General features: G+C 39.4%; 1 protein-coding gene across 1 annotated transcript in view; it reads left to right on the top strand.

Annotated features, from left to right (window-relative positions):
* NSMCE2 (NSE2 SUMO ligase component of SMC5/6 complex) overlaps window positions 1-24489 on the top strand; it is a 132342-nt gene extending 107853 nt beyond the window's left edge. Inside the window, exons 5-7 of the mRNA XM_021542346.3 lie at window positions 20389-20474; window positions 20810-20916; window positions 24080-24489. Coding sequence (XP_021398021.2) covers window positions 20389-20474; window positions 20810-20916; window positions 24080-24200 — 314 coding nt within the window. The 3' untranslated portion in view covers window positions 24201-24489. The remainder of the gene's footprint in view (window positions 1-20388; window positions 20475-20809; window positions 20917-24079) is intronic.
* Window positions 24490-24706: the final 217 nt, after the last annotated feature.

The raw sequence follows: 24706 nt of genomic DNA, 5'->3' as shown, positions 1-24706 counted from the left end.
TTTTCTTGTCCTGCACTTACAATTCTTCATGTATCTACCAGGTAAAATACATAGTGATTCTTCCCTCCTCCCATTTTATCACTCTGCCCACCCTAGAACGTAATTCTCTGGTATGATTTATGGTGGTAACTAACCAAAGGATCTAATCACAGCTGTACAAAACTGAGACTTGTTTAAATCAGGTCTTAACTTTCATTTGGCCTCTTCTGGCAGGCCTCCACAAATGGCAGAGAGCTTGTTCCATGGCTTTACTGAGCTTTGCCAGGAATCATTGGCAGGATCCAGAGAGCAAATCCTCTGAGAGAAAATCATTAAGAGCAAACAATGCTAATTTGTGTTGTGAACAAAAATATTTAAAAGCTAGGAAGAAGTTCAAACATTTTAAACTGTGCTTTTAGAAATATGGCAGTAATACTTAACTTTTTTTGTTATTTTCCCTTGGACTTCAGGAAAGATCTTGAGCCATCTGAGATCAGTAATTTGTGTTAATATGCTCTTGCATGCCAAAAATACTTAGGTAACTGTAACTGTTTACTTTTAAAGATTTTGTTGTCATTAACACAAGTCTGCAGAAGGAGGCTGTGTAAATAATTGCATTAATATGTAGAATTTGTTGGAACAGTTTGTGTGAAGACAGGAAAATAACGTATGGCTAGATGCTTTTGAGCTTGTTGATCACTAATGTTCTAATCTGAGTGCCAGCTTTACCATAAGGTTTCATTCAATGCATGAGGTAACCAGCAATACCATTTCTTAGAAGAGGTGCTGATTCATTCTTATTGCATTTACTGGGACAAACTGACCCAGTGTTTAGACACAGGACTAGGTGTCCTGATTTCTTAACACAGAGGCACAAGTGAAAGAAATTCTGCGTAAGAGCACCCTGTGAATGAGGACGCTTTTGTTCAGGTGCCTAAAAGTCAGTTTGCAAGTGATGTGTTAGGCAAGTTTCAAGCTGTTGCTCTTTTTTTCTGTAGGTTTTCTATTTATACACTTTGTTTTCTGACTCTCATGAGTTTACATTCAAGAGTTGTTTCTTAAACAGTGGTGTAAAACAGGTATTCCCTCATTAAACTCACAATTCAACAAAGCAAAACAAATTATTCTGTGACTTCCTTAGAAGTAGGGGTCATCATTGTAATGGCATCCCTGATTTATTAGTATCACCATGTTTCAGAATAGCCCTTCGGTTTCAGGCGGACAATGTGATTTCTCAAATTCATGTTTGGTGTTGAATCCTAGACAGTTTAAATATTTTTCTTTTTTATTCCTCATTTTGTAGGCTATTGTGCAAATCTGAGTTGTACATTCTGGCCTAAAAATTGTATCTCAGTCCTTTCTATGTCCTTCTCACTGTTGAGATACGTGAAAGGGGGAGAATCATAGAATCATAGAGTGGTTTGGGTTGGAAGGGACCTTTAAGACCACCTAGTTTCAACTCCACTGCCATGGGCAGGGACGCCTTCTACTAGACCAGGTGCTCAAAGCCACATCCAACTTGGTCCTGAACACTTGAAAAGGAGCATCCACAACTTCTCTGGGCAACCTGTTTCAGTGACTCATCACCCTCATGTTAACCATTTCTTCATAACATCTGATCTAAACCTACCTTCTTGCATTTTGAAGCCTTTATGCCTTGTCCTGTCACTCCATGCCCTTGTAAAAATTCCCTTTCCAGCCCTTTTGTAACCCCTTTAGTACTGGAAAGTGCTATAAAGTCACCCTTGACCCTTCTCTTCTCCAGGCTGAACAACCTTAAATGTCTCAGCTTGTCTTCATGAGAGAGTTGTTCCGGCCTTCTGGGCATCTTTGTGACCTCCTCTGGACTTGCTCCAACAGTTCCAGGTCCTTCCTATCTTAGGGGCCCCAGAGCTGGTGCAGCTCCCCCAGTGGGGTCTCACAGGGGCAGAATCACCTCCTTCAACCTGGTGCCCATGGGGTTTTTCTTACAGCCCAGAACATGTTTGGCTTTCTGGGCTGCAGGTGCACATGGCAGGGTCATATTGAGCTTCACATCAACCAACACCCCCAAGTCTTTCCCAACAGGGTTGCTCTTAACCCACTCCCCACCCAGCCTTTATATGCTGAGATACCTAACCAGGTGAAAAGTAGGAGGTTAGAAAAGCAAAGAAACGTGTATAAACTGCAAATACTAGCTGAAGCTGTGACTGGTTGAAGTCACTCACTGACAAAAGTCTAGTGACAGAATAAAATATATGGCACAAAAATGTTAAATCAGCAGAATTCTCTAAATGTAGTCTGTGAAAAGGCTTCTATTTTCCCCTTGTTATAATTTTTTTTTCATTGTAATGAGCACACAAGTCTACACTTCAGATGCGATTGCCATAGAACACACAAATCTGTGCTAAGATTACTGGTGGTGGTCTGCAGCCAGGTATTGGCACTGGTACTGCATTCAAAATACTGAGGAACTGCATCTTACATTAGACAGCATGTGACTAGAAAAAATGCAGGAAGCAACGGGAAAAGCTTAAAACTTTATCCCTCCCAGCTGAATGCCCTGCTCTTGGAGCTGCAAAGTCATTCTCAAGGTTTTTGGCTCTTTTTTTAATCCATTGCTTCAGCTGCACAGTGGTGTTGCTTCAGCAGATTGTCTTTTTCCTTAGTAGGGCTGCAAACTATCCAGGAGTAGCTAAACTTTTTTCCTACTTCTTATTTACTAAGAAAGGGGAAAACTGCTGCTTATTGCTTTCTCTTTCTGGCATATTTTGAAAGAAACAATATTGTCTCCCGGTATTCTGAAAGAAAGAGTTTTGGACTCTAAAAATGCCTTAGAACTCTTAACCTCTGATGGTGGGAAGCATTTGCAGAAAAAAGCATCTAACTCCCAAATATGAGAGATCAAAAGTGCTGTGTGAGAGAGATCAAGATGTGCTCTGTGAATCTTTAGCAGTTACAAGGTCCCTACAAACAGCTGTCGATCCCTTTGCTTAGCTGACTACCCTGAGGCACTGTGTAAGACTTCCAGCACCTGACTTAGTGCTCTCTCTGCCAACACAGTGGCTGGGGCACCCTTGCTGGAATCGCCCACACAAGAATCTCTTTCAGTTTTGCATGGCAGGTACTCAAGCGAGGCAGTAATAAAACCTTGTATAAAATACCAAAACTGATAAAGACATGCCATAATCTGGGTTAGTCTGTAGTACCAGTTCCAAGGCAGAGCTAATTCTGGCCACAGGATTTGGTTATCTCAGTCCATACTGATGATTGCTGTACATTTTAAATTAGCAAGTTGGACTATTATAATAATGTAACAGCTTCTAATATAAGAACCTTCCTGACCATCCTATACTAAAATTTCTTTATCAGCTCTCCCAGCCCTCATTTACATGCTGGGAAAGGGAATCACAATGTAATTTGTGTCCTAAAAGAGAAAACCTCAGAAAACCCTCAGAAAACTATCTAATCCTTGTAAACTGGACTGTGTGGCTGACTGTTGTGCCACTGCAGCTAATAGTAATTACAGGCATGCTCGAAGCAAGGCTTTCATAAAACTGAATGAAAAGTATGATTCATTTCCCAGGATGACTGACCCACCCATTCAGCCATTGACATGTCTGTTGTCCTCTTTTGGGTCTTCTTTTTCTTACATTTCAAAGGGAAATAACATCTCTGAAATAGAAGACTTGCCTGAACATATTCGTCTTCTGCATTTAAATCAATTTGTAAAATAATGTTTTGATTATAAGGTTTCCTTATTTCTCAAGTGTTAATAACTCTGCATTTTCACCCATCTACTTGTGTACTAATGACAAGTAGCACTCAGTGGATTAAATCTTCTGTTAGCCTCTGATAAGAAAGTTTCCATCATTTCCAATCACACTGAATATAAGTTTCTAATATTGTTAAGTACTCTATTTCAAAAGAATTTACATATAATATTGAAAAGCTGTGTATTATCTCAAGACAATTACTTTTGGAAAGAAGTTTGTAATGTTATACTGCTAGCTTAAGATTTCAGTTAGAGACTTGCTTTTACAATAGTATAATCCTTAAGCCACTTTAAACATTCAAACATCCAATAACTAGATCTTTATAATGTTGCATATGAGAAAAGATGCCTGTGGCTACCTATGCCAGACGTATATGCAGGATTAAAGTGAGAGTGTAGTAGGGTGGTGCTGATGCTACTGGTTTATACCAGTTTTTTATCCTTTTTTCAGGGTTTTAGATCAGTGTGAGCAGGGTTCTAATTAAATTCTTTCAAATAAAATTTCCCCTGCATCTTCAAAAGTGTTTTATTATTTTATATTTTAAATTGTATTTGACTTTTCATGAATGTATATATGCTTTGTCTGAGTGTTACTTACATTCTAAATTTCATATGATCAACAGACTAGAAAATTTTTTCTCAAGGTTTTGGCCACGACAGCAGTATTTGTAAAGAGGGATTTCCACCCTTCACTGAGTTTAGGGACAACAAGATCTCTGTGAAATACAATTAGCAAGACTGCTGGTACTGCCCTTGTGGAGCTCACTTCATAGTCAGGATTGTAATATGGGGTAAAATTCCCAAGTTCAAAACTAAACCAAAATTAAAAGAACCCTCTCCATTTGTGATTCTCTTGGAGAGGAAGAAACTATTTCATGAGGCTCTTGGAAATTCTTGCTTGTCAAAAGTAAAAAGAGATAAAAGTTGTGTACTTATTTGATCTATTGCTGGGTCAGTAGGCAGACACCAGAATGCATAACTTGCATGGCAGCATATAACAGTGTATATGGTCAACTCCAGTATCTCAAATGCAGCCTCAGTTTACCAAATCCAGCCAATCAAAAAACTGAATAGTCAAAGATGTATTCCTGTTTCCAGAGTGAACTTTACTCTTGTGGAGACCTGATTAATGTGCTTTGGAGACCTTTAATGAGGGAGACCTTAATTATTCAGATTTATCAGCTTGCGAAGGTTTTGGATGATCCCACATAAGCCTGTTCAATCGACATTCCAAAATGTGCAACCTGCGTGTTCAGCAGCAGTCGTGGTTTGTTTAAGCACATAATTTAACCTTAAATGCCAAGATTTTCAAAAATATTTTCCATTAACTGAAGAGGTCCCCTCTTCTAGACAATTGAGCTTATTTGACAAGTTTCATTTTGTATTCTGCATGAGTTATTATTAATTCTGTGCACAGTGCCATAACAGCACTGCCTGTTTACTATATAAAGATGTGTTCCCTCCCCCAGAATCTTGTGATCCAAGATAAGTGAGAGGAGACAATGAGAAAGCCATACTAGAAGAGGAGGGTGTGGAGTAAAACAAGAGACAGATAAGATGGAAAAAAGAACCTGACAGATAGGCAGGAGCAGGCTCTGGGAGCACTTTGCCTGCAAGGACCTTCCGACTGCTGCTGCAGCCGGCTGTGCCGGTGTTCCGTGGCATCACCCACTTCCCTTTGCTGGGGCACCGCTGCCAGCCTTGGTACTCAGCCTCTCTTGTTTACTCTTAGGTGTCCCTTTGCTTTTCCCCATGCCACCCCTTCATGAGACACTCTCCAGCAGAAAGGGAGCCCTGTAAAATAAATTTGTTTTCCCTCAAACTCCCCCTCCAATGACTTCTGTTGTAGAAAGACTAATAATCCCTGAACCAGTGCTAAACTAACCCTAATAATATCTTTTTGCTGATTAAAAGAAACTAAAAATGCTCTGTAAGTAAAAGGTGTATGCCCAGCTAATCTGAAGAAACAAACATGCTGCTTGTACACAATCACTCTCACTCCACCATCTGTTTGCTTCCCATAACTATTGCTTTGTCTTTAGTGAAGTGTTTCTTGGCTTTTCTAGATAAAGTTGTTTTTAAACTTGCACAACTTTGCAGCTGGACACAGAAACTTGTAGCAGTGAAAATTACAAAGAAGAAAAGTAGAAGGTGCTTTCGACAGAGAAGTAAGATTCTGTTTTAAACCTAAGTGAAACATACCCCAAAGGACACAGCAGATTGGAAAATAGCACTGAAGAGGTACAAGAAGACTGAAAGTTGGAAAGAAGAAAGACATTTTTTGTCTTTGGACAGAAATCTGGGAATAATGTACCTAGCATCTCTTTTTATCTCCAGCCATCAGCATGAGCCATTTCTCTCCACCAAGTAGCTTTCTGCATGAGGAAAACTGAGCAAAATGCATTGGCTTTTATCAGTTAGATTCCCATGTGTGGGAACCCCAGGCTTGCTTTGGAGTCCCATGTGGTGGTGAAGTTCTTCCTCCAACCCGTGCTTCCAAAGAAAAACTGTGCAGGCTCTTGCTGTTCAGTCTCAAGGCAGTTTATTGTGACTTATCTAAAGGATTGTCTTCTCAGGCTGCAGCTGCTTGTCAGCGGCCCGGGCAGAGGCACACACACACCCTGACATCCTCTCTGTCTGCTGTCTTCTTCTTCTCTCCCCCTGCCCAGGGCTGCTGCTATCTTTTATATGATATATTACTTATTACATGTTTATAGTTTTCCCCCAATACCTACTACCTATATTACTAAGTGCTTTTCTACTCTAAACCAATCTGTGAGTGCCAACATCACCAAGAACATGGAGGTAAGGAAGAAGAAGGAGGAAGAACAGGATCAGCCCACTTTCCTCCATCTTAGAACTTCTGGCCCCCATGTGCAAAGTAAAAACCCCCCTGTACAAGTGTTAAAACCCCCCTGTACAATACTAAAAAATTTTACCCTCTACTTTGTAACTACTTTTACTATACTATCCAACCTTTTGTGACTGCTTGTTCCACCTCCAAAGTTGGTAACTCATTCCATGGCTCAAACTCAAAATCACAGCTGTTTTTCAGCTGTCTGCCAGGGTCTAAAAGGCTTCTGACCAAGGCCTGGAACCTCTAAAAATGTCTGAGAGACATTTTGAGTTCCAACACCCATGAACACAGAGTCACCTGTGATCACAGAAAGCATATTAAGGTTAGAGAGTTAAGGAAATTATTTGATTCTCCTTTTGAAGAGTTCTTCTGACAGATCAACCTCTATACTCTTTTGCAGAAAAGTAGGCTGAAGCTTTCAGTGGAAAAAATAAGAATGGAAATACTAAGCTGTTATTCTATCTTTGACAAAATAATTCCACATCTAGGATTTAGCTAAATGTGGTGGGCTGTTACAAACTTGTTTGTTATCTATCTTTGCAATAATTTTATGTATTTCATTGTTCTTGAGATGGCTGCAGTAGTTCTCCAGCAAAGTCTTGTCAGGGAAGGTGCTTAGAGACCTATGGATGATGCTAAAGCCAGGGAAAATATGGACAATCTAGATGTTCCAGAAAGCACTTGTGGACTGCTGCAGTGCATCTTGGGTGTTCTACAGGAACAGCAGGAGAGGTACTGAAGCAACCACATATACATGCAGAGTAAATAGTTTGCTCTGCCACTGCATTAGCAAGGAAACCACTTCAAACAACTCTCTCTACCTAGGGAAAAATGTAATAATAATAAGCAATAGCAGAAGTCTCCACTCCTTGCCCCAGAGGTTGTCTACTAATCCTTAGGAGCCTTTGCACTCTTCAGGCTTCCTTTTTCTATCCTCATTTGTCACTGCAAAAATATTTGTATGGGTCACAGACATACTGCAATTTAAAAAAAATTATTAGAGAAAAAATGTTCACCAGTGAATTCCTTTATATATGTAAAGTAAATAACAAACAATGTATGTTCTCTGAGGAAAACAGAAACTTGTTAGAGAAGCTAGAAATCCTTCCTGCTTGTGAGTTGCTGGAAGCCCATTGTGCTGATGCTTCTGAAAGGGAACTGAATGCACTTGCAAGGGTTTTTTTTTTTTTTCTTCATTTCAAAAGCATTCTCTGGTTTGAGATCTCCCCATAGCTAATTAAAACAAGAACACAGGGTGACATTAGTTATGCACCAGAGTGGGAGTCAGAAGATGTGCGTTCAGTTCCCAGCCCTGCCACTGACTTCCTGGGTGACCTTGGGTAAGCCTCTTGATGTTGATTTTCAAAAGACCTCTGGGGCCAAATTTTCATATTGAAGTTTGGTTTTCAAAGGAGCTCAGTATCTAGTGATTTCCATGATGTTGATTATGGCCAGAATTTCAAGCAAGCTCAGCAAGAAAAAGGCTGAGCTCATTTTAAAATCAGGCTCTTAATCTTTTTCTGCCTCAGTTTCCCATCTCTGACAGTGCTGGTGAAATATTCCCCTTGTCTGTCCTGATTGTTTAGACAGTAGCTCTGCAATGCCAGAATTGTCTTTGCATGAATGTGTATAGTGTCTTATACAATCTTGTTTAATCTCTATTATGGTTTTTAGGCATTACTGTAATGATTGCTACACCAGTGTTCTGTTTTAGCAAAGAAAGAAACTGTAATCAGAAGAAAGCCTAATTATTGTGTTGCTTCGCGGATTTGGGTGAAGATTTATACTGATTTCTTTAGTTTACTTGGGAGGATGTAATGTGGAAAACACCAAAAGCTATATTTAAGATCAAGATATGTAGGTTAGCTGACTTCTCTCGTCCAGCAGGGACAGGTGATTTATCAGAGCAGCCGGTTAGGTTGGTTTGGTGTGATTTGATTTGTCAATAAACTTATTGACTGTCTCCTACTACCTTGTTATCCTTTACCTGCTTACAGTCCAATTGTTCAATAGTTTGCTGAAGAAGATTTTCAGGCACTGAGTGGTGTGAATTTCCATACACCTTCCTGCCTCTCTGGTTAATAATGTGATTCTGTTTGTAGTTCCTACTGCACCAGCTCTGTTTGCACTTTTCCCACACTGCTTTCATGCTCTTGCAACATCTCAGAGCAACATAACATTCTCTGTTGGCAAAGGCATGGAGTGCTTCTTCACTTCATAAGTGCTGTTTGCTTCCTGGGACCTACTACAACCCATTCCTGAAATTCCAGATCAGCATTGTCAGTGATAATCGAGCTCCTGGTTTCAAACTCTGTGCTGTACAAGCCAGAGGCCAATGTAGTAACCCAGGAATGTGTGATTGCAAAGACTGTCACTTCCCAAGGAACTCTGCTTACTGCTAAATGACTGCCCTTTCCACATACCTGTGGGTGTCACTAATGCTGTGACTCTTCCCTGCTAGGTTTGTCATATACGGCTGGCCAGCACCTCAAGCAGCTGAAAGTTTGGAAGTGATCATTTCCTATGTTTACAAAACCAGCATGCACTTGCTGCTGTTTTCCAGATTCCCCTGTACTCCCTGACTAGAAATAGTTATTATTCAAGTATGTGCCCTCTGAAGAGTCCTTCTGATACTTCATGTTTTCCTTTAGGTGAAATGGGATGCTGTACCTTGATTAACTCTGCAATGAAAAATCCAGCAGGACACTTCTAGGAAGTGTATGATCCTGGCTGTTTTTCAAATAAAGCTGTGATGTTTTGTCATGGGGAGATACTAACTGTGCTATTTGTCTGTTACTAGAATTTTCTATTGTTCCATTTATTAAAGGAGAGACTCCCTTTTTGGTCTATTACTAAAAGTGCCTTTCATTTTCTTGATCTAACAAATAATGTTCTAAATTGTGTTGCATGTTCTAGTGTTGGCATGCATGCCATGCCAAGGTGGTATTTGATTTCGAAGAGCTGTTATCTGCCAGGACTGGTATCTGTAAATAAAACCTTGAAATCAGGGAAATACTATGCATGGTTCGGGTTTAAGAGACCTTTAGAGATCATCTAGTTCCAGCCCCTCTCCCATGACCTATTCCACAAAATCGGGCTGCTCAAAGACCTGTCCAACACTTTCAGGCATGGGGATCCACACTCATAGTAAAGAATGTCTTCCTCACACCCAGTTTAATCTGTCCTCTTGCAGTTTAAAAGCTCTGCTCCTTGTCCTGTTTGCTGCAGGCTCTGGTAAAAGTCTATCTCCAATTTTCTCCTGATCCTCTTTTATATATTGATTTAGTCCTTCGAAGTTTTCAATTCATTCCAGTTACTGAACTCAGCTCTCCCATGTTTTTGCTAGCTCTATCCAATTATGTAGAAAAGGAGGACTCTTAAACTACCTTTACAAACCAAAGTCCCAGTAACACTGAGCTAACCTAAATTCTGGGTTATAAAGGCTGTGTTTGATTTCTGATGTGAAAGAAGCACTGACAAAAAGGTGATTCCTTAGAGTAGCTCTTTTGTATTCAGTTTTGGTTTCCTTCTGTAATTAATGCAGTTTGATCTTTTCACTTACATTGAACTGTTTATTTTGAGATACAAACCCTCAATCTTCCTCAGCATCATGTAAGGATTGTATGTGTTTCTGCATGGGCTGACATGCTAACCAAAGAGTGGAAGGGAAGTTAATAGTTCTTAAGAGGTAAATTATAATGTTATTCTATTCTGGTAATAAGTATAAGACTAAAATAACTAGTGTAACACTAAGTCCTTTGCTAGAAAGATGAAGACTGTGCAGGATGCCCTGTGCATTTACTATGTGCTTGTTATCCCTATTACAAAGCACCAGTGACACTGCAACTGCTGTCCCATCAGTTCAACATTAGATTCCCTTATTCTGCTTGTCCTGCTCTGCCATTCTTGTTTCTGCTGCTGTGTGCATCTGTGCTGAGGCTGTTCAAGTCCTTTCACTGTCCCAATTCAATCCCCTATTAAAGCTGATCTGGAGAAGAAAGTGTAGGCATAGAGAGACCTTGAGAGTTTAAAAGACTCTGCCTAGTGCTGGACCTTAGTTAAACCCCTCACAATCATCCCAGCATGTTTGCCTATATAAAGCATAGTCATTTCCAGATTGTCTGTTATCTGCACCACACAGAATGTCAAGGTGAAGTCAGAAGTGCATGTTTTGTGATAAAAATGACAGTGATAGAATGATAAGAGTTTTCTGATGCATATAGCATTAAAGAAGATGCACTCTGCCAGTTACACTCCTGGCACATGAGAATAAATATCAATCAGACTTAAAATTAACTACTAATTACCATCAGAAACTACTAGGCTTCTGCAGTTATAATCCATGAGTATTTATAGCTCAGGGCTCTAGTATTAGACTTTTTTCTACTGACTGCCACTCAAGAAGCCTAATCTTACATCACAGGACAGATTGAGAAAAATAATCTCAAACTCATGACAACATTATGTTTAGCTGCACAAGGCCACCATGACTTTGTTTTGGAGGATGCTCTATATCCTGGGATTAGGACCATTTTTTGTTTATTTTAGGGAACATATACTGTGTATTATTGCAGTGAAGATGTACTCAGTGTGCACAGCATACAGAGGCGTGTGAAATAAAATGTCTTCATACACACACAGGCAATATGTCATCCTGCTTTAATTTAAATGGAAACCATACAGTTTTATGATTGAGCAATGGCCAGTTGCTGTAAGTCTCTCTTAAAACCCCCCTAAACAATGACTCAGTTTTATTTTTTGTTTTGTTTTGATATTAATTATTCTTTCTTTTTTTTATGTAGCTTAGCAAAGATGTATTATTTTATAAATATGACTTACTAGAAAATGACTATGTGTTCTCCAGTGCAAGTGTTGGTGTTCTCAGAATAAACAACCAGATATTGTGCAATTACTAGAACATACTGTTTTTTTTGTGTTGTAGTTTTTGCTTTTAAGGTGGAACTGATGCATTCACTAAGAATGTATTTGGAAATTGTTTGTAGCCTTAGTTACTCAGGGTCAAGAAAGTGTGGTCTAATGGGAAAGACAATGGTCTAACACACAGGGTGCTTGTGGTTCTGGATGTATTCCTGCCCTGTGCCTCAGTTTCCCACCAGTGAAATGGTCACAGTCTTATAATTGACTTCTTTCTATAGTGCTTTGAGTTCAAGAGAAGCAGAAGGGTGTTAGTACTTCTACAAATGTTGTTGCTTAAGAAAAATTCCTCTTCTAAAGAGATTGTCAGGACTGTGGGCTGGTAACCAAGGCAGGAGCAGAGCAGGAGATGCAGCCCCAGCTAAGTACCCAGCCAGTGTCTGAAGCAGTGACAGGCTATCCCAGAGGTGTTCCAGGCAGTGCAAAGCTGCAGAATTCAGAACAACTGGAATGGTAAAGTTTATATGCAAAATGCAGAAAAAAAAATTATTAAAAAACTTGGGAGATTAACACAACTTCTCTTTTTATACATCCTAATAGTAAAACTCAAAAGGTTATGTGGATAATATATTTAGTGCTTCACTGCACACTGAATTATATTCACTTGATGTTACATTTTAGAATTAAGTAAACTCATTCTGAAAGTAGGTAAGAATTTTAGAAAGCATTGTGAAGTATTAAAATGCATCACTAAGAAGAAAATTGCAAATGTGGTCTTCATTAACACTAATTTTAAAATAAAATATAGCACCTAAAAATTTCTTTCAAGTGCTTCAACATTTAAGGGGGTAGAAAAAAGGGTATTTTGTTTTCACATTTTCATATTTGTTCTCATGTCTTTATTCAAGAGCAATATTTTACCATCAGTCTTCTGGCAAAGAAAAGCACATCTGTTCCCCCCTCCTTCCTTTGGGTGAAAGGGGTAGTGGAGCTAGTTTTCTGTACTATAAATCTGCCCATTCCCAAAGATGACAGATTGCTGTTTCCTGTGTTTTCTATTCAGTTTCAGAGCTCCTGAGCTTGTGTCATTCTTGCCAATCACAAAATCAACAGGTTAGTGTTCAGGGATTAGAGCTTCATCCCTCTCACAGTATAGTTTATAAATATACCTACCTGTGCCCCAACACGTGACAAACTCCATGTGTCTGTATTCACGACTCTCCTGGCACCAGGGCACAGTATTCTAAGGTGTTTTCAGAGAGCTGTTTAGAATAGGAAAACAGTGAAGTCTTTGTCAAAAAGTCTTGTGAGGAGAAGGTGAAGAGACAGATTGAAATGGTAATCTGAGTGATAATTTTCCTGGGGTAGGATCATTTGGTGTAGCTGGGGGGTTTTCTGCTCACTGGTTCCATAGCAGCCTGTTGGATGGACTGCTAGGGACCCTGCTATCAGCTCTGCTTGCCCCATCACTGCTCTTTTCTGTCCATTATCCTGGAACAGTTCTGTTCAGGAGCATATTCTAGCAGAAGCTTGTTCCACCTGAAAAGCCCTCACCAGTTCACCTTTTTAGAAATGAATGTCTACAAGAATGCACAAATGTCATACTGAAATAGGCAAAGTGACTCCCAGCCACAGGGGTTACAAGATACATGACATTACCTTTTGTTAACAGATGTCATAGACATGATTTCTGCTTGTAGCGAATACTTGCAATGGACTGTTCTGAGAAAATATGAGGTAAATTTACAGAGGAGACCATCCAGGGACTGCTAGGGACTTCTGCAAAAATGGGTGGGCCTTCTCTCTGCTGTCAATACCAACAGCTGTCCTCTCACTACTCCAGCCCAGGATTAACAGTGCCTTCCTCAAGTCCAGTGTGGAAGTGGATTAGGCTAAACAGCCAAAAGGCACTCCTAGTGCAGAATAGGAGTGTCCACACACTGAGTTAGTGCCAAGTAGTTAATGCATTCTGTATTCACACCCTCACTTATTTTGCAACAACTTCCCTGTGTAGGCAAGCCCTACACGTTCATGTCATTTGATGGTTAGCATTGCATCAGTGACATTCCAGATTCTGACCACAATGTTAGTAATGGAAAGTGGTTCATCTTCTAATGAAATGGTAGGCTTTTTTTTTTTTTTTTCTGGTTGCATCTTTTGCAACTTTTTCTTTCATGTGCCTGGAGTGAATTTCTTCATTTTTTAAATGTGTGTGATATTCTTCTCATCTCTGATACATGAAATTATGCTCTCTAAGCATGGCAGTTGCCTTTATACATTATACTGCATGAAACAGTGATTACTCAGCCTTTTTGCTTCTGAAAAGCATGAGAAAGCCCAAGTAATAAAAATTATTCTAGTAGCTTGTGTCTAATATATTTTTTCCTCATAAGATATTCCAGTTTTCATGTTTTGCTCATACTGTGGCATCCTTAATACTTTTGTTCCATTGTCACATGTCTGGCATGCATTCATGTAGACCTAGAGTTTCCTGGTCATTTAAGCAGTCTGTTTATCAGTTTGGTTTATTTTCAGCAAGTCTGTGGTACTTAACCTGCTTCTTAAGTTTACATGTCATTGTGGGTGATGGTAGTTAAGATGGAAAAAATATGACCACCTTAGGTTTTCCAGAAACAGTAGCTCCTCCGAGCTTACTGATGAGCCTTCATGACATCTTTTTAGGTAATCTTCATCTCCCCCAGAAGCTGCTTCAGATCGAGTCCAAGCAGCAGCAATGAGGAAACTGCAGTTTAAAATGTCATCGGAGGAATCTGAAGTGTGGATTTCTCATTATTTTTTGCAAATACAGAAAGAGCAAGAAAGCTTCTTCTCTGTTTGCTTACCAAATTGTTTGAGTTGTGTGGTTTATAATCAAAGATATCCTTTCTGTTCTACAGACACAGTTCCCACTGAAATTCAGTAGGAACAGTCTGAATTTCCCAAAATCTAAAGGCAAAGTTGGTCTCTTCTCACTTTGATTAATGTGTGAGCTGGAGGTTTCACAGGGTTTTCTGGAGTTCTTGTTGCTTTTTCTTTCCCTAGGATTTGTAGTCACTTTTTATTATTAATATATAAGACAGCAAATTGTATCTAGCTGCAAGTGTCTTTCAATCTCCTTCATTTACATTATTTCTGTAAGAGTTGTCCAATAACATTTCCATCAAATCACAGTTTCTCTTAATTTAAAGGCCATTCTGGAAAACTGGCATCAAGCAGCTTTAATCAGTATTGAATGGGTAAAATGGGAACAGTATTTCCATTTAGAATAGTGTATTTAGTCCCTGTAGCTTAGTGGGACAAAATACTGTAAAATATACAAGTGCTGTGAATTTGATGGCATTAAAGGAATTTTTAGAGGATTGATGTTAAGTGCAAGACATGACCCTTTCCTTCCTCACTATTATATAAAGGAACTAAAAGTTTGCTAATACATTAGTCTAATTTGTATTTCACACTCCAGGAAAATAAGAATGGCTTATATTTACAGGATTTTATTTTGGATTGACCAAATGCCCCTCTATGTGCTTTTTACACAAGTATCTGGCAAACAGGGCACATACAAAGCACTTGGCAGTAAATGACTAGCAAGTTGCTTGGCCTGGGCAGGAGCAAGTAAATTTGCAATTGCAATCTAGAGCAACATGTTAGAGGCCACCTTCCTTAGATCAACTTTGTATTGCAACACCAGCAAGTAATCAAATTGTAATGTACTTTAATGCAAAGCCTAGTTTGGCTCGGTTGGCAAATTAAACTATCGCATGCCTCTGGCAAAAAGCACAAAGCCTTTGAACTGTTTGACTGCAGCTGTAGCTTGCACACCTTATTTTCCCTCTTAAAAATCAAATTAAACTGTAACCTGCAGCCTCTGCAGTAATTTTCAGGGAAAATTAAACTGTTGCTAACCTTTCTAGCAAAGATAACTGTCTCTAATCAAGCTGAAAGGTCCAGGACAAAATTCCCCTCTCCAAGTTTAGACAAATTAATTGAAGGAAAACTCCCGGGCTTATTAAGGATGAAGATACTACCTCTGACTCAGGAAGTCCTTGGCCACAAATTGCTAGAGACTGGGAGAATTTGCCAGGAAGGTGTTACTCTCTGCTTCCCCTCTTCTTTCACTCCTACAGCATTTACTGCAGATCCATCCCTAGGGAAGGACACGGACAGTTATTTTGGACTTCTCTGGGCTGAAGGCTAACTCAAATTCAGAGCAGTGATGGGCATGCTGAGCCACTTCCAAGCATTACCTGGTGTTCTCAGCACTGTCAGGTCCTTCCTTTAGACTTGGCCCTGGCCTTTCCTCACCCCAGATGCCTTCTGACTCCTAGAGCAAAACTCCTGGATGTGACAAAGTCCTTCACCTCCCCCACCTTTCATTATTTTCTGTGCCCTGCTGGCAGGAACACTTGGCATCTGACTTGTCCTCATAACATTCATGTTTTTCTTGGAGCTCTGAGATAGGATTTTTCCCAGCCTGGATGAGTTGCTGTTATTTCTATGGAGTCAGCACTACAATAGACAGACCCTCTTGGGAGCCAAGACCTTGTCTGTCTGGTGGCTCAAGCTTACAAAGACTCAATCCCACATGCTTAACGTTACCCTTTGATTCTCAGGATTAGTGTCTGACTGTGGCAGGTGAGAAGGCAGAACAGCCCAGCACAAAAGGAAAGAAATCAATTGAGTTTACATTGCAACACGTATTCACTGAGAACCAGGTTAGAGAATCAGAAATTGGGGAGAGGGCATTGCTGACACTGGGAGCAGTGAGCAGACAGCAGTTTCTTGGTCATAGAAATAACAATGACAGTTGAGAGGATTTTCCTCTCCTGTTTTTTTAACATGGATATTATCTATGCTTAGTATAATTCACAATCCAGCAGTTAATGTCTCTGCACTATGGTTTTCCTATTTTTAAAAGTAGGCTTAAAGGTTCTGAGTATTTCTCAGCAGAGTCAGTAAAAGAGCAAAGGCATGTTAGTCACAATATTATCAAGAGATGGAAGTGATAGAGATATAAATTCATACCAGTTTTTAATTAAAATTGAATAAGTAAAAAAAAGTTGGCAGTTGCAAAATTCATTATGATATGTTACCAAAAATAGATACCTTCATAAGAATGCAGTTTTATTACAACAGCTGTAAACATCATTGCTGAGATAGTGAGATAGAAAATGTGTTACTAATACTCATAACATGTTTCAGTTGGCTGGAATGGAAAACTAGAAACTGTTAAGGCACTTAATATGTGATCTCTCAGACTACCAAAATAGATGTATGCACTTCTGTTACTTAAGGCTACATGTGAATTTTGGGAACAATAACTTAGTGTTTTCTGCGTCTGGTTTTAATTTGCAAGGAAAAGTCGATTTTATAAAAATATAACCTGACTTAGCTGAAATATGTATGATCCAGTATTTTTATTTCTTTCCGTAGAATAGTCAGACTTGCAATTTAGATGCTTGAAATTTTCATACATTTCATTTGGTTAAAAAAAAAAAAAAATCCCTTGACCTTAATGAAAACATCTTCCAATATGAGGCTACAGCTATAGATCTACAGTTTAGAGCATCTTTCTCACCAGTTTAGGATGTGTGTTTGTCTTGTGTAATGTCTGCAAAATTTACTGTCACTGAAAAAAAGTGATTTTCCTTTCTTCTCCTGTAATGTAGAACATCAAGCAATAACAAAAAATCTGTGGGTGGCTTATCTGATTTATGATAATTTGCTATTGACATGCTTGAGGTATTACTTGCATCATCCCAGTCTTGCATATTTGTTTTTAAAAATATTAGCTGCTTATGAAAAGGAAATACTATAAATAATGATTCATTTGGACTGTGATCACCTCTTGAAGCCAGGGCCCCACTCTGATAGGCTGTATACAAAATCTTTGCAAATGAAGTGCAACCTGAAGTGTTTAAGATAAGATTGCAGCAAGAAGACAGTTTGAATCCAAGATTAATATACCCCACCTACAAGGATTAGGTCTCAAGTAATGAAATTTCAACCATTAAACATGGGGCATCTGAATCACCTCCGAAACCAGTATGGGAAGAAGTTACCCCAGCCTGGGATTTAACTCACATAATTTAGAGACCTGAGGCCTTCAGGGGAGGCTCAAGCACCAGTACCCCAACTGGAGCTCTTATCTTTGAACTTGGATGCTTCACTATAGTCTCCTAAATTCTTGTGTGTGTACCTAGGTGAACATACACAGAAGTGATGAGGGAAGTGGTGACTCTTCAGCGAAGTCAGGAGGTGAATGCTCTTCCAGAAAAAGCCACTTGCATGCTTATCTTATAGTGTTGGGTTTTAGAAATAAAATCACAGGCACAAGTCCCATATTTTAAAAATTCACCCACCTTCCTTGGTACCTACTTATTGATTTTTTTTTAAATTATGTTTTGTAAACAATTCCCTGTCCTAGATCTTGCTATTACTGATGCTTTTTAATGCCACTGACTGATGTGATGCCCTGGTACATTGGAATTGCCAAATTCATGGGTTGAAACAAAGTACAACATAGAAAAATGTGATATTTTCCACAGGAAAGATTAGAGCTGCAGTATGTCAAAATTTGCAGCTACATGAATTTAAGGACAGTCTGAATCTCTTGTTCTTTGTTAGCATTCCTTGTAGGAAAAAAAAAAATCATTATGATATTGAAGTAAAACAGTCCATGTCAAAGCTGCCACCTGGCAATAACTCCAATATTGCTTAGCCTTGCTGTTTTAGTGGGATTTCACCCATAGCTTGGTATTTCAAAAGCTTCATTTATAAAACCCCCTTTTTCCCTGCAAAAGTTGTACTTTCTTCAAATACTATGTACTTATGATAAATAAACCATATATATGAGCAATTTAAGAATAATAAATATGTCACAGAGTTTTTTTCTGAAAATTGGTGGCTAACACGAGTGCATTTCTGGTGTCCATACCATAGCAGTTTTAGTTTTATAGTTAAATTGTGCCTGCTTTTTCCTTCTGATTTGCAAGTGTTTGCCTTTGTTAGGTGGTCAGTATCTGATGAAGATATTTTAATATTCTTGGAGATTAAAGCCTTGAAATTATGATTGACATTTTGGGCTCCTTTTCCCCCAGAATCCACACCCTGTTTATTGCATGAGACCTTAGTAGCGGACACAGAAATATCCTTGATGAATCCCTGAGTATTCCCATGGTATTCACAGGAGTGGAATCATAAGATAGTTTGGGTTGGAATGGACCTGAAAGGTCATCTAGTTCCAACCCCAATACCTGGGGTTGGAGCACCTGGGTCAGAAACATTCCTAAATGCTTGGAATATTGAAATGGAAACGAAGGCAAGCTCTGTTAGGGAGGAAGGTCTGGAAATAGGCCTGGCATACTAAAAGGTGCTGTGGTGGAGCAATGGCTGCAACATCAATGCCAAGAATCCCCCAGCCAGAGCTGCTGGCTCACAGGGCAGCGAGCTCAGCCTAGGCTGGGTGTGAGAGGTTTTGGTTGCTCCATGGTGATGTCTGCTGGTATCATCCGGAAGGTGATGGTATCACACAGGCATGCAGTACTGACCAGAAGTTAGGAAACACTGGTCCTTAATAGATGTGGAAGACTGAATACCAGGGAGGCAAAGATTGGCTGATAGTGTGCAACAGCAGCACAGGGAACTCCAGCTGAGACACTGCAGAAGGGAAATCATGAAGTAATTCTAAACTCTCTGTGTTCACTTGTGCTTCTCACTCCTCCCTTGGAGTGCAGCTCGTGCAGCTAGAAAGAAAAATGATCTCTTTGCTTGGGACACCTTGAGGACTGTACCCTAAGGCCCTTCTCTGCCTCTGCAAAGGCATTGCAGAAGTACCCCAAAGGAATGGAAAGCTATGGCAGGTGTTAAGTTTGCTGTTACTAACAGATAAGATTCAAAGATAAACAAATGCATTCAACTAAAAGCCTAGATTTGCCATAACAGACGAGAGCTAGAAGATAAAACAACATATATGCAATTCATGAAGTCTGTACTTAGCTCTCTCTCTCTCCCTAAATATATATAAATATACACATATTTGTCTCTTCTTTAACTGCTTCCATGTCTCAGCTTTTGACTTTGGCTAACTTCTGCATGGAACATTAGTTGGTATGCCCCTGAGTGTACAAAGTTGCTTATACCTTACTTTCTTCTTCTGGTAAAGGTGGGGACCTGCAGCTCCTCCAGCTCTAGATTGTTTTATTCTCATTTGTCTGCCCTTCATTCCCTGGCATTGAGCCACTGGGTGTTTTCTGGGAATTGTCGGAAATTTCGTTCTGCCCCTTCTCTTTAAGATCACTTCAGTAACATTTCTGTTGTCCGTGACACTTTCTGGCTTTTATTTTTCACTAATTATAGCCTTATCAAAATACAACAGGATCACTTTATAAATGATGCATTATGATAAGTAGTACAAATTCCTTTTAAAGTGTGTACAGTATGTACAGGCTATACAGCAAGCCCATTTATGACACTCAAACACAAACTATTGAGGGTAGGACTGCCAGATCCATTCCACCTCATCTTTTGTTTGTTTCTGGGGACTCATCTGTGTGTAACTGGGTTTTGGTGAACTTGAACAGTGAATACCAAAGGTTTTGCATATCTTCAGGCCAGTCTGCTCTCCTTCCCAGCCTTTCTTTCTGGCATTGCCTGTAAATAGCCACACACACACACACACACAAACATATGCAAAGTGGTTATAATATAAAAATCCACATTTTCTAAAATACATTCTTGTACAGTATTTTTTGCAGTGTCTTGTTCATGGAGTGGTGCAGAAACAAACTGTGGCATTTTAGAAATCACTGTGAGATAGTGCTTGGCAAATGTTGGTTTTTATTAGCTTATTTTAAGTATTGACAGTCTACATTAAATAACGAACAATTTTTTTCTCTTTTTCCCATTCTACTTTCTCATAAATCAGATCATGGTACTGACACCATTGAACAAATTGATGAAGATATAGCCGTGACTCGAAGTCAGATGAACTTTATTTGTCCCATTACACAGGTATGTATCACTGCTACAGTAATTGACAGGGAAATAGTTATTTCATATTCTTCACTGGTTTGTTTATTACAAATCTGCAGTACCTGTTAAACAACATTACATTTAACAACAAAATAGTATAAATTTTAAGCATTTTCAGAAAAGAGCAATACTGCTTGGGAAGAAAACCCATGTAAGTAGGAATGTAGTTTACCAAGCAGGATCTCATCCCATAATTTGACTGGAATGCCATGTCTGAGTGGCAAACACACTTCCTGCTGTTTCACATAAAATCTCAGCAGAAGCATTTTCATGGGCATTATCGGTTGCTTTAAATCAATCCCTCCTGATTACAGGTGACAATGAAGAGGCCAGTGCGGAACAAAGTCTGTGGACATATTTATGAAGAAGATGCCATCCTAGAAATGATCCAGACTCAAAAGCAGAAAAAGAAGAAAGTCCGGTAATCTAAAAAGAATGTGTGGAAAAGCTATTTGCTTTGCTGTGCAAGTGGAATTCTACTCCACTTGCTCTAGGAAATGTATTTGGATTGGAAAGGCTGCAGGAAGTAAAGCTTCAGCACCTGCCCAAGTCACAGCCTCCTCATTAGCACTAGACATGTGAAGGTGCTTTTCTTTTTAATGAAAACAATATGTAAGGAAATATTCAGGAACTACAGCTACAGCTGCAAGTTACAGCCACTTGTAGCTGCACAACAGAAGTAAAGAGATTTCTACAGCCATGACCAACTGAGAGACTTCAGTTTCCTAAAATTTAGTTGCTGATTTGTTCCCACTGCTTATGTAGCAAGCCTTGAAGTAAATGAAAAAAAATTTTCTCCGTGCACCTTCTTATGCAGTTATATTCCGATACAGCTCAGAAATATTATAATAACTGAGTGTTAAAGTGAGAAATACTAAACCACAACATTTTAGGTAGGACAGAATTTAAGAACGAGATCAGATAGTGCAGTGCAGTTCCTACCATGATGCAGTTAAATAATTCTTTCCTTATATCCCCAAAATAGTCTGTCACTTTTCCACATGGGAAATATTTTTTGAATGACAAGATGTAGCAGATGAATTTTTAAACCTCAAATTCTCCACAATAAATTTGAAAATGATAATGATTTTAAGAAAAAAAAAAAGTAGAAAAAGCAGAGGCTTGAACACTAATGTTTTTTGGAGGAAGTTGAGAGGACATATCATCTCATCACTGATTTCACCTTTGTTTTTACACCATTTATGCTAGACCCTCCTGCTCTGGGGCTGATGACTTCATGGAAATGTACCAGTTGTAGACTTCTTAAACGAAGTGCAGTTTGCTTAGGAAGGTCTGTCAAAGACCAGCAATCTGATTTCCCTGAAGATAATGCCACAGGCAGCTTATTTCCTCCATGTATTGCTCTGACATTTCTGTTATGCTCTACACAGTCCTCCATGAGGGTTACAAAGGTGGAGCTGAAGTTTTTATTCCATGTTTCTCCCCTGCTACAGGAAAGCACTGCTATAAAACCAATCATCCAACCAAGCTGGGATACCCAGCCACTGTCTCAGTGTCAAAACAGCTTGAAGAACTAGATGGAAGTACCTTTCTTGTGTTACAAAATCTAGGGAAAAATCTGGAATGGCTTCAATATACCAAGAAAACTAGCAACATGGATGGACAGAAATTTGGCTGGAAAAATGAACAGGAATTGAGTAATAGCTCTCAAGTTGGAGGAAACTGAATGTTCTGGAGGATAGGGAGAGGCTAAAAACCATGTGCTCAACAGCCCAATGACAAGAATACGTTCTCTTATACTGAATTTAGGATATTTGTAGCTAAATATTTCTCTGTGTTGTTAAATCTATCAGAACAATGTCAATTTAGGAGAAATTGTAGTGGATCAAAAGTTTCAGCTCTGCTGAAAACACATGGGGTCACATGACTGCATTTTATTTTACCTTTTAAGAAATGGAAGACTAGAGAAACTCTGGAGTTACAAAACTCATATCAGCTGTGCAACACCCAGCTTTAAAAGCTACCATATCCCCAAACCAAACTTATTTGTGCAGTCTGAACGCTGGCAGTTCTTAATATTGAGCTTTTAGCTGGCAGCCTTACCATTTTTACAGCAGTTATTCCAGTGCTAGAAAAGTACACACAGAGCAATGCCACGGCTTCACTGTAACTAAATTAAGAAGGACTCCTTGGTTTTCTCTGCCCAGTCTGACCAACCTACTGTAATTTTAAACTTTCTCATGAAAATGCAGTTGCTTTGAAAACTGCTGTGGTGAGAAGACAAGCCAGCTGTTGCAGCAAGTGCCCTGTTTCAGTATCCCAGTGTCCTGGCGTGGCTGCTGGGCTGTGTTCCTGCCAGGGACACTCCAGTGGGAGCAGGTGCCCTGGCAGAGCAGGGCAGGATCCTCACTACTCTGACTCTGGAATCGGAGTTGTTGCTCACTCTGCAGACACAGAGTGGCTGTTTCCTCACAAGTACTTCCCAGTTTGAATCCCCAGGATGCCTTCAGTGCCCTTGGCAGTGCAGTGCCTGCCTGCCAGCCTCAGCTGACGTACACACAGCCCCGTGCTGACAGACTTGTCACACACTCCTTGAGGCAACTCTTACGTCTCTTGGTTTGCTCACTTTTTTCCACTGCCTGGAAGGACATACTAATACTTTATGCTTACAGGAAATGTGGGAAGCTTTCAGAGCACTTGTTATTCATTAATCTGGCAAGCTATTGCTGTATTAAGGTGATAAATGGGAAAACTGAGGCACAGAGCAATTAAATGACTGATCAATGACAAACACAGTAACCTGTGGATGAATCTGGAGTAAAAGTTATGAGTACTGAGTGTAAATAAGTTCAGCACCTCAGACAAAAGTTACTCTAAGAGAGGAATAATTCAGAAGTGCTACTTCTTACTATAGATACCATCTGTGTATGTTTGGGCCCCCACCAAAGGAAAATGACCTTTGGTCCCTGAATATCTTTTACCCTGCTGTCTTTATCTGGCTGTTTCAAGTAGTTGTAAGACATTTTGTACTTGATTATCATCTAGAGGCTGTTAATTTGGCCCCATTTCTCCCTTCTGAGCTTTCACAGCTCATAAAAGTCAGGTTGATTTTTACACCGACTAGATAGTCCTCTGATTCACCAGTCAGTTGTGGCAAGATTCACTCCCTTTTGTTTCCCTAGAAAATCATTTCCCTGCTTATCTGCCAGTGAAGATTATACTTCCCCACTGCAGTTTAGTAAGGTAAGCAGTATCTACCTGCAGTTTTTAGAGGGCTGCAGAGAGAGAAAGCAACACAGAAAGGTGTCCATGCAGTGCAGCTATCATTGCTGATGAAGGCAGCTTGTGTGCTTGAAGCAAGAGAGTGATCCATAGGTGGAAGGTTTCATCTCTCACTGTGCACCTTCTTTCCTTCCTTCAGCTGATGATTCTCACCAGTTGAGATAGATTTATTTTTTGCACATAACGCTGGTGAAGAGGACAAGAGGTAACAAGGAACTGAGAAAAAGAGTGAATCCTCCAGATTAAAAAAAAAATAAAAGCTAGCAGATGTTATGCAAAAGCCTATATCTGACAAATACAATTCTTTCAATTTAATGGAGTCTCTCTTTTCTTTTTAACAGATGCCCTAAAATGGGCTGTAGCCATGTTGATGTAAAAGGATCAGATCTTGTACAAGATGAAATACTTAAAAGAATGATTGACACTCAGAAAAAACAAAGCTGGTCAACACTGGACACGTGAGCTGGATACGCTACTGCCACAAAGAAAATTTGTTATTAGAGGTCTTGTGAGATAAGTTACTGATTCTAAATAGATTGTATAACTGATTGTTATTTGTTAAGTGTTTCATTTATAGGTAAATCATTGTTAAATGTTTCATTTATACTCAAAGTTGAAAGTCTCCACTGTAACTGAAAGCATTTTTTGAACTTAAGAACATAAGGAATTTCAGTTAAACTTGTTTGGGTTTTTTCTACCTTCCTGAATTTCTAAAGGCTTGCATTTTGTAAATAAAGTATGTTTTAAAGCATTTAAACTTCCTTTTCAACGTGCTAGTTTCTTCAGCATATTAGAGATGAAGATCCTGCCAGCATGTAATAATGAGTGCTTTGCTCTGGATTGCAGATAGTTCTGTTACTGTCTCTGTAACTACTGGGAATGGTTGGAGCACAATTTTCAGGGCTTGGGACCATGCCCATGTTTTAACACAAACCTTGGAGATGAACTTCCAGAAAGTGTTGCACACT

The sequence above is a fragment of the Lonchura striata genome, chromosome 1, assembly GCF_046129695.1.
Source record: "Lonchura striata isolate bLonStr1 chromosome 1, bLonStr1.mat, whole genome shotgun sequence".
Taxonomy (NCBI): Eukaryota; Metazoa; Chordata; class Aves; order Passeriformes; family Estrildidae; genus Lonchura; species Lonchura striata.
Note: the sequence above shows the minus strand (reverse complement) of the source record. Positions and strands in the feature narration are given on the sequence as shown.